The 22261-nt window shown below is 36.6% G+C and overlaps 1 protein-coding gene across 4 annotated transcripts in view; it reads right to left on the minus strand.

Moving 5' to 3' along the window:
- MMS22L (MMS22 like, DNA repair protein) overlaps positions 1 to 22261 on the minus strand; it is a 95639-nt gene that overhangs the window by 12215 nt on the left and 61163 nt on the right. For all 4 annotated transcript variants that reach the window (XM_074923046.1, XM_074923029.1, XM_074923036.1 and 1 more), the window contains 6 exons: positions 16958 to 17148; positions 14338 to 14488; positions 9574 to 9716; positions 8660 to 8802; positions 8354 to 8513; positions 5935 to 6104 (listed from right to left, as the gene is read on the minus strand). In XM_074923046.1, the coding sequence (XP_074779147.1) occupies positions 5935 to 6104; positions 8354 to 8513; positions 8660 to 8802; positions 9574 to 9716; positions 14338 to 14488; positions 16958 to 17148 (958 nt within the window). The remainder of the gene's footprint in view (positions 1 to 5934; positions 6105 to 8353; positions 8514 to 8659; positions 8803 to 9573; positions 9717 to 14337; positions 14489 to 16957; positions 17149 to 22261) is intronic.

Here is a 22261-nt window from a genome sequence, read left to right on the forward strand (position 1 = left end):
GAAGTAAACCATTTCTAATTTTTTGGGGGTGTGGGATGGGGAGAGATGTAATCTGAAAAAGGAGGAAAGGATTAAAGAAAAAAAAAAAAACAAACCAAAGATATGCTTCTTGACTAGAGAGGAAAAAAAGGACATAAGTTGACTAGTGATTCTTTTCTTTAGTTCTCTGATAAGGATAGAGAGTGCTCTTGAAACCCTGTAAGGAGAGCTGGTAAGAAGTGTTTAAAAACATGGAAAACGCTTTTTTTGTTATCAAATGTTTTCTTTAGAAAGTATTCTAGGTTCCTTTTTGGTGGGTCAGGCAGAGATGCTGCCTCTTAAAAAAGGTGTAATTTTGAAAACCATGTAAACCAAAAGTCTATCTTCAATAGGAGGATGCTCATCATTTTTCCTAATGAAAGTTACAAGATTAGTACCAATGGCTTCCAAGATACAAATTTTTTTCGAGTGAAACAAGAGAGAAAAATCACCTTCCATCCTATCAAGAGCCAGAAAAACACCCCCAAACAAAAAAATCCTTCTCTTCTACATAGTAGTAAAACCTATGAATCAGTCCTCACACATGAAGGGCACATCTACAGCATCAAAGCTCTTCAGGGAAGAATCATCACACCTTTGACCCTGACGTTTCTACTCTTCCTTAAAAGTTTCCAGAGAACAACCTGGATTTCTCTTTTGAACGTTCATTGACTTTAGCTCAACACTGTGTTCTTCATTCTACTCTTTTTTTTCTTACATAAGTGCAGAGAGCAACAGACCTGCACAAGGTCCGACAATGCCCTATCCCAAGTGGCACAAGGGATAAATTACCAACACTGCACTGTAGCTGCAGATCTCACAGTACAATGGCAAAATATCCTGGGCAGCACTGGCCAGGGATGTGATTACAAGAAAATCACATAGAACTTTCTTCTTTTAAATCCTACCAGTAATTAACAGAGATGAAGGAAGCTACTGTTCATATGAGAGAGAAAAGAAACACATGCTACTGGACTTCAATTCAGGACTAGAGATCTGAAATCAATCACATCAGACCCCTAGGACAATCCCTACAAAGCAGATGGACATTAAAGGGTAGATAGAGCTGCTCTCTCTTTCTTAACTACGTTCTTTAGCCATCTTCTGAGGTTAAAATAACCCCCAAAACAAAGACATTTTAAGGGGAGCAGAGGGGCATGACAACATCTGCTCCCCATTTTCGCAGAAAGGCAACCGATTCCTGTGCGTGTTCACTGCAGGAACCTTTTGTGGTCAGAGCTGCCTCTTTCTTCTGATTTATCCATATATCTGTAAATCACCTGTGGAGAGCGAAGAACCGATTAGTATGGATTACTGGAACTATTCACTGCAGAAACGTCAAGCTACCTAATGATGACTTATAATATCGGTCCTGCTGTTGGAATAAATCTGCTGTTCACCAATTAATGTTGTACAATTCCTATTAAACACATACTATAATTCACAAAACATATTAATAAGCTTGCTCAAATATCGGACCACAGATGTGACTCACAGGAGGGCTTTTAAGGTCTGATCTCTGACTAATGCTGAGCCTGCACAGGCCCATTAAAATCACTGGAAAATGTATGTGCCAAGCACTACTTAGAATTAAGCTCTTTCACCACTCTCCAGTATTTAGACAGAAATCAACCATCTTCTGTGTTTAGACAGGTTTAATACTGATAAATCAAGCAGGGTATGTTGCTTTGCCATCATTATGTATATTATGCTTTTTTTCATGCACCTACACTGTATTCTGCAAGATATATTTAAACTAGTATCTCTTCTCTAAAATAGGTTCTGTACACCGCTTCAGTTCTTTCGCATATTACTGGTAAATGCATATCAAAATTCCTCCAAATCATTCTCCAAAAATCCATTCAAAAGCAATCTCAACTGCTCTCATATTTCCTCTGGTAAGCTTCAGCGATCCACTATCACACAAATCAACTCAGCTTCTCTTTACAGTGACAAAATATCTCAAGTTAGATTTCACATGCCTTACTATCTCATAATTAAGAACAGTCCCATAAAATTATAAAATAGCTGTTCATTCATGTTCTTCCTGCTTTACTTTCTGCAGTCTGTCAAACAACTCTGAGGACAATTTTGATCTTATATCCCAACAAAATCTTTCTTAGGTCATCAAATATTATCAAAACAGATGACACACAGTGAAAGAAATAATATCCACAGAGTAACCCTTTAGGTGAGAAAAAAAAAGTTTAAAGGTATTAGAGCTAAGCTATTTTGACAAGGCAGTATCAGTGACTGAGATTAAAGGAAACTTCTAGATAAGTTGAATGTATAGTAGAGAACAGACCAGCTGCCTAATAACTGTCAAAAGGCACAACTGTATAATCCAAATTTATATATGAACACAAATATAACAAGTAAATATAGCCAGTCTGAATTAAGGAGGGAGAAATGCAATGTCTAGTGTTAATTAGCACACTTGACAGTTATTTATGCTTATGTACAATTAAATAAAGTCTGTAATTTTGATCTATTAAAAATAAACTTGTGGATCTGGGGTGCTAAAGGAGAGTGAGATACAGTCATCAGTTTTGGTGAATTGTGAAGGTGGTAATGAACTATGCTGTGGGGAGAGAAGGAGCTTCATATGTTGTCCTAAAAGATGAAAAAATGGCCTCCACCATTATAGGGTGATGAACAAAAGCGATGCCCTCTCTTAGTACAGCACAGTGGCAACAACATTGTCCATGTTTTTAAGCCTGCTGCCCAAGCTGTGTGGTCAGCTGCATTGCCATTACACAGCATATGTGACCATTTGGGGAACCTTTTTGTATACAATTCAGGAACTCTGTAGGATTTAAGTAAGATTGCTGCATCAATGAATGTGTGAAATTAATTACCTGCTACTAAGACTGATTTCAAATCCTTTCAAAACCCTCATAAAAGGATCAAATAAACCACATTAAGATTAGCTGTTAAAAGCTCTGGAAATAGGGAAGTTTTGCAAACCATTGCTTGCAAACTAAGACGTTTTCTGAGATCTAAGGAGGTTGTTTTGGAAAAAGAAGCAGCAGCCCACACTGCTGAAGAAGAATTCAGGACAAGAAGAGAAGATTGAGATGGAGTCTGGAACTTTTGAGAAGACTGGAAAAAAAAAATGAAAGAATTGAAAAGACCTCTGAGTAGAAATGCTACTCAAGGGTGTTGAGTGCATCTGTCACAAAGGGCTTTTATGCTTTGACTATGAATAAAGAATTTGCATGTATAAGAAGATATTTTGTATGGTCTCCAAATTCCCGTTTCTTTATTTTCATGTAACTCCTGAAGGATTAAGCTGTAAACTAGAATATTAATTGGGAGAAAACTATCGAACAAAGTTTGTCTAACGTTAGGGTCAATTAAGGCTCCTGCACCAAAATACCACTGCTCCACCTCCACAAATGGACATCAGACATAGGGCAGTCACCTAAGGAAAGCCTGATCACACATGTCACCAGTAGCTTAACTTAGCCAAGGGGGGTGTCATGGTTTAACCCCAGTCAGCAACTATGAACCACGCAGCTGCTCGCTCATTCCTCCACACCACCTCCTGGTGGAATGAGGTGGAGAATTGAGGAAAAAACCAAACTCATGGGTTGAGAATAGATTAATAACTAAAAATATAGTAATAATAATAATGAAAAAAAAAGAATAAAAAAACCAACAACTGAAAACCCCAGGAAAAGACAAGTGATGAACAATGCCATTGCTCACCACCTGCTGACCGATGCCTGAGCAGCAATCTGCCCCTCCTAGCCAACTGCCCCCAGTTCATATACTGAGCACGACATTCTGTGGTATGGAATATCCCTTTGGCTAGTTTGGGTCAGGTGTCCTGGCCATGTTCCCTCCCAGCTGCTTGTGCACTTGCTTGCTGGCAGAGAAAGGGAAACTGAAAAATTCTTGACCTAGGATAGCACTACTTAGCAACAACTAAAATATTGGTGTGTTATCAACATTATTCTCACACTAAATCCAAAACACAGCACTGTACCAGCTACTAAGAAAACTAACTCTGTCACAGCCAAAACCAGGACAGTGGGTTATTGCCAGAGGACTCTGTTTCTCTGTCTTTCCTCCCACCACATTTACATGCTTTACTTCCCATATACGCTTTTTTATCACTTTTCTGATATGACCCTTTGTTTGTTTGTTTTGTGGGGCTAGTTACTAGTTGAATGAGCTCACAAATTGCTATTCACAGAATTATTAAAGCAAATTAAATGGTAATGCACATGGGGGTGAAAGAACAAATTTAGCCTTAAGCCAACTTGGCTTAAGCCAACTGTGAAAAAATAACCTGAGAAGTCAGAGTGCCTAGAATCCATTCTATCTCAAAGGAGCTCAGAAGCAGTCCTAAGAGAATTTTTTTTTTTTAAACTGATACTGAAATATTTTCATTTTGAGTTGATTCCAAATAGGAATTTTTCCAGTTTCCCAAATAATGGGGAAGGAAGTATTTTGGAATGAATAAAGCATTCCGAAGCACTTTAAAATGTTGTAACTTTGTAAACACAAACAGTTAATAAAATGTAGAGGTTCTGTATTGAAACAGGAAAAATAATTTTTCTTCTCTTTGTCTTCTCTCTCCAGAAGTGTTTGTCAAATTAAAGAATTACTGTTTTCTAGAACCAGCATTTGTCTAAAATAAACTATTTGGTCAATAAGATCATCTAGCTTGGCTGGAAAGCACACGGACTATGCAGCAGACTGCTGAAGAGTATGACAGTGAGGTCAGAAAGTCAGAGACTGACAGAGAAAACGGGAAACAAGGGTCCATAACACTTGGATTTAAAAACCAACTGGAGTGGCTTCATCTTAAAACTACATCCGTATGTGCAGACTACAGAGAAAAAACAGTGCTCTCCGACTAAAATACCAAATTAGCAAGCAGACAGTCACACTCTGTGGTAATATCAGTGTCCAGATGGTCCTACATGTATATAGCTACTGAAAATACCTACTGAACAGTAAGGCAAGTTGTATTCTGCACATCATTATATAATCATATTCACTTCCATATGACATGCCATCGATCACCACACAACTTTTCAAAGGAATAAGGATGTTTACAATGTCACCACTGCACTGTTTCACAATACAATCCTGTAAAGTAACCAGTTAAGACTGCAGTCAAAACGAACACTATGAGGAAAGAGAAAATAGGAAGCAAAAAAAAAAAAAAGAAGTCCCAAGGATTTACAAGGAAAAGCATGCCAACTTATTTCTTTAGAAAATACATTATTTTCTCTTCCTGACCAGCAGGAATTAGTCTCTTTCTACAGCATCAAGAAGCCTTACAGACTTTCAAGATTGATAGGTAAACTGAGGGAAGAATAGGAAGAGTAACAGGCAAGAAGGCTTCAGTCATGTAAACATAAGCAGCAGGAACTCGATTCAGCAAAACATATTCTCAAGCTATTAAGATAAAACTGCCATGATATGCTGAGGATTTTCTTTTGTTCTTAAGAGCAAACAAACAAATAACACAAACAAACAAACAAAAAGAGTAACTCATCATTAAGTATCTACAGTTAGCCAAGTCAGGGATGATTTAAAACATGTTTGCTCTGTCATCTCAACAAGTGCCTTGCTACATATTACAATTATTTGATCCACTGTTTCAGAAATGTCTCACATCAGAGACCAGAGTAAACAGCAGGTTGGCTAAAAGCTTTCTACATACAGCGATTAGACTAGCAGCTCTGAAGCGTACCACAGCATAGCTGCATGCAATGACAGGAAAGCCAATGGGGTGGCATTTTCCTTCCACTTCTACACAAGAAGAAAAATCTCCTCGATGCTTCTTTAAATTCAGTCAACACTTGTCTTGATTAGGGAAAAAGAAAACATCCTCTGCAATATGAATCGTTTCCTGAAAATACGTTTGTCTGCTGATAATAGAGTGCAGATATTTACCTGAAGATAAAGAGGTAGGCTTTCCTGAATGGCAGACAGCAAAGCCACAGGCAGCTCTTTGTCCTGCTGGAGCACAGAGTGTGGCAGCAGTAAGCAATCCACGATGCGGAACAAGAGTTGCTGTGATTTGGAAGTAGCCAGTATTGGTGCCCAGAACTTTACTAGACATCCTGTTGAAAAAAAAAAAAAAAAAAAAATCAAATCAAGAAATCCCAAAGGAATTTACAGTCAGGAAAAAAAAAGAAAGCAAGCCTAAAGAGGCAATTATGTTAAATTGGATAATCCAAGAGTAGCAACAGCAACTGAAATGTCTCACTCCCATATACTTATTCCATGGTATCCCCTTAGAAAAAGCCCAGTGAAGATGACTCAAAGACTATTTACAGTTCAGTAAAATGAAAGTACTAAATTGATTCAATACATTACAAGTTTTTAGGCAAGTGAGGCTGCTTTAGGAAAAGTACAGTAATGCTAAAGAAAGGAGTCTCTCACATCCCTGTGGAAAAATTAACTAAACTTGATATATAACACTACTGCAATCAGGACACACGCATTTACCTTACTGCATGCATTCATCACATTTTACAGAGACACTGCCTTTGCCTTCCCTTCTCGTTTATCTAACCCCATCGTGACTCCATCAGCAACTAGTCACACAGCAATTCAGTCTTAGGAAAACATTAAATATCTTTCAAATTGTATTTAAGAAATCTAATTCAGCAGATTAAGAGAACGAGGGGCAACCAACTCCATTAAACCATCATTGTCTCTCCAGATCTTTGTGGGCTCTCAGTTCACAGAACGAGAGCCTTAGAGAACATCTTTCTTGTTTTCAACACATTAATGTATCAGTTGTGCAGCTTTGAGACAGTTTTAAGATCTATCTTTTGAGTTGCAAAAAAAAAAAAAAAAAAAAAAGGTGTTGATGTGTAAATACCCCTAACTTTGAGAAACATCTTTATTGCAGGTGAGGTGCAACTTTTCTTGAGAAAAATACTCTGTACTTGTGAGTGTTAATACTCAAAATACAGATCAAATAAAACCAATATTTATATGTAGCAGTTTCCACAGACATTCTTAACTTTATATTTAATGGAAAGCAAGAAAAAGTTTGCTGGATTGAAAATACAGGAATATCCCAAGAAAATAGGTTTAAAACATTGAAAATAATGAAAGATCAAAAGCAGGCTGTTACAAGATATATTAATCTATAGAAGTCATTCATTACCATCTCTAAAAATTCCACAAAACAACATTAATCTTGTGGAGTGAAAGAAAACACAGTGATCAATCATAGAGAAAGAGAACAAGCACTTAACAATACTTCTAATAATGTTGTCTAAGCTTCCTGCTTTGAAAGAAACATGCTCACTCTAGCTAGAAGTACTCCTTCTATTATCGCTGCTGTGATGTATGGGACAGTAGAAGACAATCTGACCACAGACAGGCGGTGTTTAGATTCGTTAAGTTTCATGCTTTGTTCTTACAACAAGTCCACAGAATGTGAAGAAGTGACTGAAATACACTTAATTTTTCTTTTAAACATTATTTATAGTCCCTTAACTAACAAGAAAGAACAATTTCTTGCACACAACAACATGACTCAAGCTTAATCATTTCCTACTGTAAAGAACAGAAAGGAAAATACCAGCCTAAAATTACTTTACATGGCTCCAGCCCAATGAGTGGGTATCTAAAAACATTTGACATACATCTTGTATAACAAAATATGCAGATCTTGCAATAGAGAAGTAAAGTATTTTATAAAATTCATATTCCATTACATTTGATGCACCTTCTGCATCATGGTCATGCTTTTCACTGTAGTCCTTATCTCTATGATGTACACTGTATGTACATGCAAATCATTAACTCAGTCTTTAAGATACATAAGGTTTACCTTATTTTTAAAGGCGAGTCAGACTGGCACATTCATTCATAATAAACAGCATGCATATTTTTCCATCTTATCAGTGGTTCCACATTTTAACGAACAAATACTAGAATTTGACCCTTAAAAAAGTTCTAAAAGGAAGCAAACTACATTCCTAAGCCAACCTGTTCACTGTCCTAACTCCAGTAAATACGATGTAGCATGTCATACTGCTTCTCTGGCTTGTCACTGTTTCTGGTTTTGTTTAGATAAAACAGGTGGGTTTCAGTGGTAAAAGACATGAAAATATCTTACTTCTGAAAATACTGATTTGCAGGGTAATTAAAAAAACATAAGGTTAGGCATTAGAATAAAAACCAAAGAAAAACAGTGCAAGAAAATTAAATAACTAACTTACATTTTGGTGACTTTACTTTTGTAAATCATTAAGATAGGCAGTATAAATTAAAAACAAGTATTAAAAGTCACATTTTACTGATTCCTTAAAACTATTTTCTAAAAGAAAAGAAATTGCAAAATAATTACCTATGATCCAATATGTAAGCTGCAGACCTTCTGGAGGTCCTTTTACCTTCAGATAAGGTTTTACATACTTTAATACGTCACCTAAATACTCCAGTGTCTTTGCTACCATGGCAGATTTCTCAGGAAGGGTCTGAAGGCCACTGTAAGTTCTACCAACAGCCTGAGAAAACGGAAACATTGAAATAAATGTAAATTAAGTTTCTCACCAGGTTTCTGCAAGTCACTTATTCTCATACACAAAACAAAATCTGATACATAATTTCTTTTCCCTAAAATTGTTGGATGAAGCTGACAGATGTACAGTACCTTAATGAATTGAACCAGAGCATTTTTAGGGTCTTGCTTAAAAAATGACTCTTCAACATGAGCCTTTGAAAGAATGTTTTCTACTTCTGAGAGTTTAAAAATCAGTCTTGTCATTTCAGTCAGCTGCTCCATATAGGCTTTCCCTGTTTGTTACAAGAGAACACAGCAGTAAATATAGCATACAGTTATGCTTTTCAATTTACTTTAGTACCAAAATCATAAAATGAAACATGATTTTAAAATGTCAAATATACAAAGATTCTGCAACTGACTGCATCTCTCTAGACAAAGAATGTGTCTAAACAAGTTATGTTTCTAATATACATACATGAGAAAAGTATTAAGTATATATAACCAAGTCTTTCATTTTACTGATGGTTTTCTTCAGAACCTACAAAATGTGTATGAAATAGTTGCTAGAAGATGTGTTCTACAAATAATTAGAACGGCAGTGCTTTATAGAAGAAGTCATTAAGTATTGCTCTAAGAAAGCAAAATATCCAATAAAGGGAAAAATTACTCTGCAACTGGATTTTTTTTTCCTTTAATTTTTTTTTTTATTATTATTATTTTAGGGCATTCACAGCATGATTTCCTACTATTTACTTCAGATTTTCACTTTCTTCAGAGCAGTTTCTCCATGGGGGAAAAATAGCTTGTCTCCTTGGGAGCAAGTTTTTGTTCTTTGCTTCCAAGGAAACAAGCTCTTTTATCTTTGTTTGTGATAAATTTGTCATATGCAGAGCAGGCAAACTATCAATAAATAGCACAAGCAGCGTAAAGAAACACATTTTGTAATTAGGTAAAAGTAAAGGAATACAAACAAAAATACATTTTGTAATTAGCTGAAAATGTTTGCCAGTTTTGCAATATAGAATCGTTACTGCAAACATTAGGGAAATGTGAACACTTACCAACTGTTCGCTCAGCATCTGTCTTGGCCAGCATACCACTTGGTTGATCTATGAACATTTGCAAAATGCATCGAAACCAGGAACGTACTGTCAAAGCTTCATAGGATGTATATCCCATACTAGAAAAAGCTTCACACAGTGCACTGCATAGGTAGAAGAGGAAGAAAAAGGTAAAGAGATCTAATAGAAGTATGCAAAAAGGTAGTAGCATGTCTCATTTGGCTGTACACGTCTAGAAAGAGTGCACAGAAACAATTAGAAATAAAGTAACACAAAGGCCAACTGGCATTCCTTTTGTGTACTCTGTAGACTTTACGCACAATATCGTCATGCCTTAATACAGAGAACTTTATAAATCTGGCAATGCCACACATGGTAATATAAAAGCATATATACATAGATTTTTGCTACATAAAACAAAACAGAGGGGGAAAAATTCACACAATGGGAAATGCCTTGTTCTAACAATGGATAATTTGATAATATTATCTAAATTGACAGTGAACAATGCTGGAAATAGTTTATCTGAATCAAGCTGGAACTTCGTATCACCAGCCTTCCACATAAAGTTAGCTCAGGTGTCCAACGCTACTCTGAAGTCTGCTTAGTTCTAACTACACAAAAGATGTAGAAGGTCTGCTTTAGCAATTAATGATACATTATGTTAGAAACAGATCAAGAAGAGAAACATAAAAAAGCACCCTGGAGGTGAGAAAGGAAACCGCTATACTTGGTGTACGCTTACAGATGTATGCATTTATGTATGTATACACACACGAGTATACACATTCCCACATATATACAGCAAGTTTGTTGCATATACTTTCAATCAAACACTCTCTACTGTTCTACCTGCCAGCGTCAGGCCAGAGTCAATGGCACCATCAGTACTCAAAGCACAATCCCTGTACTCTACCCTGTTCAGTATTCCCAAAGTTTTTCTTGCCTTACCACTGTGAGTAGCTGCCGTAGCCTCTTTCTCCCAAGCATATCTGCCCCACATCATTAATTCTGCAGAAACTCCTTGCTAACAGACAGCAGGTCTGTTCTGCACCCTGTTTCCAATTCCTATCAGATGAGCTCCGTGTGTGCTTCAGGTCAGTGAAATTTCTTGAAAATAGTTACACCTTTTTATTTGAGAGATTTCCTCCCTGGTCAGTCCTAGGTGTTTCGACTTTAATGGAAAATGCTTGCACTCTTTTCTTGATATATGTACATATAAATCTACTTATTTTCTACTGAATTTTTACTCATGCTTGCAACAGAAAGTCAACACAGGTCCACATGGAAACCCAACTAGATTCTGTTTCTCACTGAACAACATTAATAAAGGGTTTTTTCTGTTTCAGTTAGTTAAAACCAATGACAGCTGTATATTTTGTCTGAACATCCCTGCTGAAGTACTAGTGACAAAATAAATGAGACTAAATGCAAACAAATAAAATATAAAAAATGAACATTAAATTCCAGTACCAAAAGAGAAAAAAAACAGGATGCCTATGGACTTAATGCTCTTTGCAGTAACGTATAAACAGTTCCAGCCTTATGTAATTTTGATGTACACAGCCAGTCTACTTTGCCCCAAAGGCTCACAAAAACACTTTCTGCTGTAGTCTCACTCTTGTTTCTTTTGCTTGCTGGTAGGTAGGCTACTTAGGCATCTTCCTAAAATTGGAGAGGAATATGCTCCTAAACCTTAAAAAAGTAAAGAACTGTAACTACCTTTTAGAAGCATGGCAAGTGGTCCTTTTAAATCAGAGAACTTATACACGTGCTCAAAGTTAGCTTGAACAGGTTATAATACTATTGCACACTACACAACACAAGTCTGGAGAACAACTTTTAGACACTACTGCAAAAGAAATGCCAAAGCTTGTGTACATGTTCCCAAGGGCAAGCTTGTCCATCAGAACCTTTATTATCAATACTGAAATAGCTGATATGCAGAACAAGCTTCAATCTTAAAGAGACCAGGCAGAGCTTGCAGGGTATATAACAGCATCAGCAACAAAATAATCTTTTTACTTTTTAACTGAGAATATTTGATATGAAAATTATCAGAGCGCAGTAACCATGAAGTCTTAAGATCCCAGCACTTAGATACTTCGATATGTTTTGCTCTACAACTGCCTAAGGTAAATAAGTATGGGAATTATGCTACAAAAAATCGCCATCTCATTAGCCTATAATAAAATGACAATATTTATAGTACAATACCTCTGTATAATTCTGCCAAAAAAAGTCTTATCTTTGGTACTCATTGTCCTTTCACAAGGAAATCTGTGCATCTTACAGCTCTGTTGATGAGGTAGGGACATACCTTTGCCCAGTCTCAGATACTTCAATTTTTACCTTGTTGGCCTTGAGGCTAACTGATAGGGGAAACAGACAATTCTCCTTGAGGCTGGACAATTGCAACCCCAACAGCTTGGGCAAAAATACTTGCCTCTGTGTGAGTGCTTTCTGTCCCATACTTGCGTCAAGGTGAAGATTCAGAAAAACACAGAGTGATAGAGAGTGAGAACATATGAGAGAGGACCAGAAAGAGTGAGAATATACACACACGTAAGCAAAAGACAAATATCTATCATCACTCAGTTATGTAGTCATGCTTTCTCCTGCTAGTTTCTCTCAATATGGATCCATGAACCTGACATCTGCAGTTAGTTCATGGCACAGCCTGCCAGAGGAAGGCAGGGTCCTCTCATTCCTTTTTAAAGTGGTATTTGAAAATAAAAGTTTGAATTCCCTCAGAGTACAAGATGTGCCTAACTTGGATTTTCCAAATTCTTGCACAAGTGCTCTAGCCTCTCAGCTAATGTACACCAGGTAACTGTCGTCGATACTAACTGCATTTTTAGATGAAATTATGGCAGAAAGGCTGTATGGGGAACTCAGTACTAGCCACACGTGCATGCTCTGCACTTGCTAATGCAATCAGTCTTCCAAACACTGGGGAACAGGAACGCTTTGGCCATGGTTCCAGATACAGTAAATGTTACCTCAGCCAGCACATCAATATATCTGTGGATACATATATAACATCATGGCAGGTGCTTAATGAATATTGCTAATGAATACTTAACTGCTTTCAATCACTTACTTAAGTGTTTACTGGGGGAACCAGTAATTAGCCTTAAGCACCTAAATTATACCAAAATTCCAGTTTAGCCATCAAACTGTTTTCTTGAAGTCACCTGAAGAGCAACAAAATTCAAATGATAAATGCGTATTTATGTGCTTAACTCCTATTTCATTCAGCACATACTAGGTATCTGCAAGTTTGCATGAAACTCACCGTACAAAGATCACACAAGAGAAATACAGTAAATTAGAGGACTGAACGCTCCTCTCCTGAGTTCCAAACCGACACATGAGGAACTAAATTCAACCTCTCAACTTCTCCCTGCAAGAAGGCCATAGCCTCATCTTTGCTGATCACACTGAAATAGTCTTTACCATATCCTGTTTTACAGCTATGCTCCTTAGTACACCATGTACCCTAAAAATGCGCAACATTTTTCACTTTCAAATACAGTCTGACATAGAAACACTCCCTCTTTCTTTCTCATATCTCACCTCCCCTGCTTCCAAAGCTTGATTCAGAAGCGGGGCGAGGGGGAAAAAAAAACACACCACCACAACAACCACCACCACCACCCACCTCTCTAAGGTTCATAGAGGCCTAATTAAAGCAAATAAAATTTCTCAGGTATATAAAATTCTCAGTGGATAGTCCTAGGCAATCTGCTCTACCAAACCCTGCTTGAGCAGAAGCATTGGACAAGTTAGGACTATCTGACCTCAAGAGTCCCTACCAACCTAAAAAAATCCAGTGATTCTGTGAAAATTCAACATGTAAAACATAGGAATGTGATTTTCTAAACTAATTATTTAATGATTTAAAGCATCCATTTAGCAGGTCTCAGAAACCTGAGCTACATGAACATTAATATACACTCAGAAAGTGTTCCAAGCTTGTCAAAAAAAGTTTTAATGCATGCATTTCTTTACAATCCTTTTCCTTATACTGACCAATCCATCCTCCTCAGCTTCCTGTACAAGTTCTTCGTTTTGAAGAAGTCAAGCTATTCAAACATTGAATATTTACTATGTAGCTATCTTCAGATTTCTGTGAAAAAGTTTATTTTGACTTTTTATAAGTTTTTGTGTTAAATGTAACAAGTAGGGAAAAAGACGACCAGTACTTTTAACTAGAAATTTTTAAGTTTACCAAGTTACATTATTCAAGTGCATCCAGGGCAGGAGGTTACTGCCTTGCCAAACTGTAACAACTTTGCCCAATTGTAACAACCATAGAAGGGGGTGGAATAACTATAACTAAGAAGATTAAAAATAGGTTATGGGTTCAGGCATTTCACTGTGATGCAGTATCACTCTTCACAGAAATACCTCTCTGAAGATATTATCCAGGTCCCCATTGTCCAAAATCTGTTAGCAACAACACTGGGAAGAAGTGGTTTGCTATATAAAAGACAAATAATTTTTCAAAATACTTACCTATCTTTCTGACAAATGTTGAGTATTTGAGCTATTTACACATTAAAAACAAACAAGCCAACCGAGATTACACCCATTGTCCCCTGGGAAATGCCCCAGATGATTTCAAGAAACCTAGAACTTTAGCACATGCAAAGAACCTGGACCATCTTCATGAAACATTAGTGCTTGAAGCAACATTTTCCACAAGTCTAATGAAGGAATGGCAAGATACTGGAAGAACAAGTAGACACAGTTTTTCACCTGTTTTGAATTAGGTGACTTAGATATCTTGACACCAGCTGAGGCCACACCATGTCATCCCATCCAAACAGCTGCATCATTGATAGAACAGGCTGTGGCTGGAGTTCTGATAGGGCTTTGCTGGGCATATCCAAAGCTAAGAGAGTAAAACCTGATTTTAAGAAGAGAAAAACACATGGCACCATGTTAATGGTTTCTCAGTATATCCCTGTTCCACTAAAAAGCACTAAAAATTAATTATGATTAATAACATGCAGTCTGGGAGTACCAGAAATCTCAGTTAAAACTGGGCAACTATTCCAACAGATAGCATTTGTACACATGTTAAAATGAAGTCTTTGTCCCAAGGAGTCTGTAAATCAACACAACACACTGAATACAAAGAAGGGAAAATGGATCAAACATTTGCAATTTTAAATATATTCACACAAACACAGATTACAAATCCTGAAGGCATAGTTTTACCACCTATACAATAAAAAACATGTCTTAAAATCTTGCGCTTTTTTGTCTTCTTGGCCTTCCTTTCTTGCCTCCATCCACCACTTTTTCCCTTGCACACATAACAATCACTGGGCTTTATAGGGTTGAGTTTTATTTATTTCTTATTTTTACACACTTCTCACAGTGAGGAACTGAATCTGGAAGGAATTCACTCAGTAAAAATTGGAACCTTTCTATTTTTAGAATAGACTTTCATGTATCAGAAGTTACTGTGTAAATAAAGCACTATGGACAAGCTTATTCTTGAAAAATGTATCTTCATATAACAGTAGCAGATCTAGAAACTGGGACAGTAATTTGTGAAGAGTTTTTGTTAATGAAGCACAACCTTTTGCTCTTTCTGTTAGGTCTACCGTGGAATCTATATTTAACACTACTGGAATAAAAAGAATATAGCACATTCTTTATGCTGCAAATAACAAATGCATTTAAACTCCAGAAGAAAATGTAATCTGAGATGCTGAGCACTTATTAGGTTATAGGAAATGAGAGGCATCAAATGAGACAGGAAAACTGACTTTGGAGGGCAATCAAATAAAGGGGCTCACTAGTTCCCAAACTCTCCAATTCAAGCCAAATATAAATGTAATATTAATTTATTAAAATAATGATTTATACAACTGCATGAATTGAGAAGGTGACTTTGAATTAGACAGAAGAGGCTAGTTTACAGAAACAACAATGAAGCTATTTTAATTAATGGTGTAGGGACAGACTGCCTTAAGCTATGAAGGACTTCACATTTCCTTATATGCCTTGGAAGAAGAAAAGTGAGGTTATACAGAGTCACCACTGTGCCTTTGTTGAGGATGCAATTTGTGCCAGACTTCTTCCAGATTATCACATCATTTCTACAGCATCAGCCATAACATGGGTGGAGGAGAAATGGGAGACAGAAACGACAATGTGAGTGCCAGGCTATTGCCTGGCAGGGGGAGCAGTAGAGCTGAGACTGCTGATCTATCCTCTGGGCAGCAACCTCTAAGGAAAAAAGCTCATACAGCATGGGATGGGTTTGCCTTCCTGTGTAGCACTGCCTACCACATCTCTATAAAGCAGGTCACAACTGCACTCCCCTGATTCTAAGTGGAGTTTATAATAGGTTGTTCGTCTTGCTATTTCACTGTATTAATGTAAAATAAAAAGATGTGACACGGCAGGAAATGAATGAAAGTTCTGACATGAGCAACCTCTTCCTTTGATTTGTATTTCTGTTTCCCACACATGCTTCAGCAGTGTGAGACCACTACGTTGCACGCTGCCTCCTTCATTAATGTTACCTACTAACTGCAGAGCTGCTTCCCATGAAGGGTCTTTTAACTTTTCTATTACTAACTCGGTACTTCTGAGCTTGTAACTTTACCTAATTCATATCATGATGGGAAAAAAAAAAAAAAATTCTATGTTTCACACCTCTCTAAATTTTAAGTAAATGGATACAAGATTTCACTGTAACAGCAGAATACAATGCTAGCTACTGATGTTAAAGATCAAACTGAGATTTCTTTCTATTCACTGCCATGCTGACTGGTTGCACATGGAGTTCACATACATATGGAACGTTGTACTTCAAGATTAAAAACCTTCAATGTAAAGCAAAAATAAATAATTAAAATTAATTATGAAATAGTTTTATGTTCAGAAGGGTTCAGCAAAAAACAAGTCATGAAATCAATCTTTTAAAAAATTGTCTTCAAACATAAAATATTATTTTAAAAAATTTAGTTTGAATCACAACCATAATGAATAGTTAAACACAAAATTGCAATAAACTTTTACAAAAGATGTAATTTCTAGATACAGTGAAAGAAGTTACTCTTATTTATATTGTATAATATTTGCAATGTTGATTATAATCTGACTAGTAGGGGAAAAAAAAGTCAGGCTCGTATAGCTTCAAACCCCTTGGAGTTCTCAATCTGTTTGTATTCTATCAAGTAATTCAATACTACAATATTTCTTCTTGATATTTAGCATAAAATCTAGTTTTCTGCATTTATGCATATTTAAGTCACTTCATGGAAGTAGAAATATCACAAAATGCAAAATCCGTGAAAGTTTGTGACCCAGAAAATAGCACCAAATCCAGTAAGTCACAGGGTGGGTCAATGCTAACCTGCCGCTGTATCAGCAAGCTGTGGGGAAGGTGGCATCTGTGACATTCTCTGGCTCTTCAAGTAGGGAAAGAAATTTCTCCAGAGAGCACTGGCGACAGCAAGGTGGTGCTCTTTAGCCACTAATGGAAGCTGAGCGTCTGGGGCTGCGTTCCCCAGTTGAAGTCCCTGGCTTACACGTTTGTGCACACTCCTAGGGAGAAACAAAAACAATGTTTACATTCAATAAATGAAAAAAAAAAATCACATCTTTTAAAAACGTATTTACAACTACTTTAAACCACAGAGCCTGAGAACTGAAGGATCATTTTGTGCAATTAAAACCTTTATGCAAAGACATTATGCATACCAGTTATTTGATGGATGAATGATGGCATATTAAGCACCATAAAGTTAATGTTAATTACTAATGTCAACCATTAATTATATGCTTTTTAATATGTCAGATCAAAATGAGAAATAGGCAGCTTTAAAATGAATATCTGCATTTTGCAACTGCTAGCATGACAAGCAAGTCTGCTTACAATTCAAAGCCAGATGCTTTAAAATTTTTGTCAGTAGGGTTTTTAGGATAGGGTTGTGTACAGCAAATAATGGCAAATGATTTTGATCAATTGTAAAGCTTCCTTCTGAAATCTATTTCTCATCTGTAAAATCTCACTAGGTGCGAGTTTAGATAAGAGAAAAGATTCATTTTATCCTGATGCGCTGCAGACAATTAGGTTTGACAGCAATGCCCACAGCTTTGTTAGTACAGTAAGGACAAAAGTTACCACTACACATAACTCCCATCTCTTCCTGAGACAATGTGGCATGAATTCAATAACACACTCAATTTTCTTTGATTCTTCTAGTACCATTCCTGCTACTTAATCTAATTTGGAAGTTGTGACTTTCTAGAGGTTTAATAGAGATATGTCTGCAGGGAATCAATGTTCTCAGAGAAATGGGGGGCGGGGGGGGGAGCATTAATAAATTTGTCGGTAGAACAGGATAGGAGGCATTACTGAACCAGGCTGATCAACTAAATAACATGCTTATTAAAAACAATCTGTAGGAACGCACTATCATTCCTGTTCCTATTTATCTTCTGGTCAACTCAATTGAGATTGTGCATTAAAGCACAGGCAGCATTATTACATTTGCTTTATTAAATTCTATAAACAGCACTGTAAAGTCAGAGTCAAGATATTTATAAGATAATGGCAAACAGCAGAGGCATCAAGACTTGCCTTAACACTAGCATCTGTAAACTGTAATATTTTTTTTCCTTAATTGCCATTCTCACAATAGTAACTGCTTCACAAAACTCTTCCCCTAGATCTTTATTCTGTGCTCACCCTAATTTGAAATAAACCAAAACAAAAAGAGAAAAAACTGCAGCCCCTAGTTCTCTTCTGGGAATGTGGGAAAATTATGAAAGAATTACACAACTCACAGCACTCATTAGGACATCTGAAATGGAATAATTTTAAATAAAGAGTAGGCTGGCTGCAAGGCCTTCCCATACTAGGGCTGATATTAGAAGCGCATCTCATTATATCAAATTAGTATCCAAAAATTCTGCCTAACACATAATTTAAAACATAAAACATACTGGCTGTCAAAGGTAACGATACCTTATGCCTGCCTGCAGGCATCCATTAGTTTCAATAGGACAGACAGAGAGAGAATTGAGTACCAACTACTTTTTGAATAGCTACATTTAACAGACATGGAAAGGTACGTAATATTAAGAGGAATCAAGTATTTCTTTGAGAGACAGTGTGAGTCCAAACACGGAAACAGAAGCCAGCAATTCTAAACCCAACTTTTATTCCCTCTGTGGCTTCACAGAAATCATATCATCTTTGTTAGCCTCAGTTTCCCAGCCATGATATTTTGATAGTAAACCAGCTTACCCTTTAAGGATGCTGTGAAAACAATCAATGCTTAGAAACTGAGGATTATATTCAGTACATCAGTTGGTGTTCCTATTTACAAGGCATATTCTCCAAGTCAACACGAATTGAAATAGAAGCAAGATTAGCATAAAAAGTCGAGCAATACTTCTTGGGAGTATTCCTTATTAAAAAAAAAAAAAAAAAACAGACAAAGAAGAGGGTGTAGAAGTAGTGAGGTCTAGAGGACGAATGATGAAAAAGTAAAAGCAGGGCTAAAGAAACTAGTTAAAAATATATTTTTACCTATTACAGAAATAAGGAAAGTTTAACAGTAAAAACAAAGGGCTTTTCTGGTTTATGTTGTTAAGAAAGGAAAACATGATACCTCATAGTGCAGAGAATAAAACTTCTGGGACCAAATTCTGTCCTTCTTACACCCAGACTACACTGTAAAATTGCACAAAGTCCTTTTTCTCTCCTCTAAATTGCTTCTCCAAAGAGGGGTGCCTTGCATCTCCTTTAGCCATCTATGCAAAATAGAAGGGTGTACAGACTTCCAAAGTAAGGTAATATATCTCTGTGTCAGTGGAAGGGCAACACATACAAATCAGTATTTATGTTTATTCATAGTAACCTACACAAATGCTTGCAATAAGGTAAATGCTTAGAATCGATAGGGCATCAATATATGCTGCAGCTGATGCAGCCAGCTATTTCTACCAACAAACAAATTTTTTAATTCCATAAAAATATGGATAAACACTATTTTACTTTTTATTCAGGCTTCCACATTTTTCTAACACTATACAAGCATACCAAACATCATTCTATTTCTGAAACTACACATATTTAGTTTCGCATTGCGTTAAGAGCTCTGGAACCACTGTTTGCCTCACTACAATGATAATAACTCGGTGTGGTTTTTACTTGTTTTAAATCATGAATTTCCTATTTCTGCAAAAAGAGGTGTGTTTTTTATTTTGCCATCAGATCAAATAAACCCTGGGTTTATAAAAGGGAATGTTTGTGCTACCTGAATAAGGACTGTGCTGGATGTATAAGTACAGCAGTAGGACATGGGATTATTTTCTGCATCCTACAGCTGAATAAGGAATTACAGCCATTTATCTGGATGCAGGTATTGTAATCTTTCACAATCATAAACCATGCCTTTGCAAGCCTAAATTACTAAAATGGGAGTGAAACTTTAGGTCAAGCTGGAAAAGTAAACCGTATAAAATGGAGAAGCCTGCCTATATAATGAAAACTCAGGTCACTACTTGTCCATAATCTGCACTGGCTGCATATTGGCATCCAAATTTAATACAGTGTCATTTAATTTGATCTATAAGGGTTCAGAACTCACCAACATGAAAGGAGACCTCTCTCCTCCTACCAGAATTGGCAAGAATGCATACTACCACCCTCAGGAGCCCTCAGACTATAAATAGGCACTGGTTTCTCCACAGACAGTACTCCCAGTTCCTCTGCTCCAAGACCATGCCAGGCCAGCAACACCATCCAGAGAACTCAGATGCCCAGCCCAGTAGAGCCAAGATTAAGCTCAGGAAAGTATTTTTAAAGGACCTGAATGACCTTTCAATGTGGAACAAAATAATTAACAAACACCACCTGCAGGACCAACACCCTTGGATAAATCTAGGGAGATCGGGTAGAGATATATGAGTATTTCTAAAGTGATAAATGGCTTTGATGCTTAGCATCTCAACTACTAAGATCAGCTCTTCCAAGGAAAAAATCAGGCAAAGTGAAATGAAACAAAGAATAATCACACTCAAAGACAGGTAATAGGGGCTTTGTGATCTCTGCAGATCAATGGAACTTGAATAGTATTTGAATTTTGAGATTTCCCTTCCAAACATTCTCCTGCTTTTTGTATCACTGTAAGATTATCCATACAGTTTCTCATTTTGATATTTTGGCAGCAAATCCATTGTGCCATGGTCTGATTTTAGTGTTGCCATAGAGGAGGTAACAGCAACAGAAGTGACTGAGGGAATTTGAGGCTTCTTCAGCTATGGGGTAGCTATGAAGATTTCAGCATAAAGAACTGAAGAGATATGGAGGTTAGCTGATGCAGAGAACAAAGTGAGAGTTTTGATTTCAGTGAAGAAGACAGAAGAGCTTTACATTCTCTCAAGAAACCTCAGACACAGATGTGATGTCAGCTACTTGGAAATGTGCACAAAAAAAAATAAATATCAGTTTAAGGTCTCCCAAAAGTCAAAAGCCACATTAATATAATGAAAAGTGTATTTGTTTCTGCTGAAAAGATTAGCAACATGTTACACAATAAACACGGCATTAAAAAAAAAAATCAAAAAAGAAATGCCAGTGTTGATGCTACTCCATTTCATACAGAAAGGTTTTTCTGTTTCCCTTCCCCTCTTACTTGCCAATACAAAGAAATTATCCAGCACTATTCTATGGCAAAAGATCAGGCTTTCCTGTAGAAATCTATCCTGTCATATTTTCTGTGATTGTATAAATGTCACTGCAGTGATACACTCAAAATTTCTGCTACTGCTACAGGTGCAAAACTCCAAGATCTCTGCTAGACAGCAGTCCACTTAGCTTCAGTGACCAAACAATATTTACCAAGCAGCATTTCAGAGTTTAGTTCAAAATTACTCATCTAATCTCACTCTCCTCAAATGGCATAAAACATCAATACTTCTTTAACACATCTACTAATTTCTTCCTTTCAGTCTACCAGAAATGTTGCTTCTTATGGTGGCCAGAACTGGAAGCGAGGTTTCAGCAGGTCACACGCATTTCTAGTAATTAGTCCTATTCAAGATTAAGCTGAAGATCAACCTTGTGTGCCCTCCATATACCTTTGAAAATAATCCACTACGGGTATTCAGCTAGTTCACTATTACACCATTTATTTACATGATAGTTATAGAAAATTGCAAATTATTTCATTGATCCATATGGATACAAACTCCCATGTTGACAAACTCACTGTTCAACTTCTACTTAGCAATTTGTTCATAAGCATTTAGTTATTTTTATGTCTATGCTTCAAATATACAGTTTACTCCAAATACATGTACATTTCTGAAATCATAATCTGTTACACTACCATAAAATATAATACAAAGCATGAAGGGGAATACATTTTCAGAGTGAGTTAATTACTTTTATACAGAACTTTTCAAAACATTAAAAAAAGCTAGTTTAAATATGGACAACAATACTGTCATTCACAAAGGCAAGGACAAAATGGTTGCATGTAGGTTCAAGTTTGCTTTCAATGAAGTAACACTGATATGTGCCAAGGTACAAGTAACAGACTGTATGATCCTATCTCTCTTATACATCCAGAATCATGAAAATGAAATGGATTGATTCACAGAAGTGGCACCCTAACTGCACAGTGGTTCCACAATGGCCCAG

Source organism: Athene noctua, chromosome 1 (genome assembly GCF_965140245.1).
Source record: "Athene noctua chromosome 1, bAthNoc1.hap1.1, whole genome shotgun sequence".
Lineage (NCBI taxonomy): Eukaryota > Metazoa > Chordata > Aves > Strigiformes > Strigidae > Athene > Athene noctua.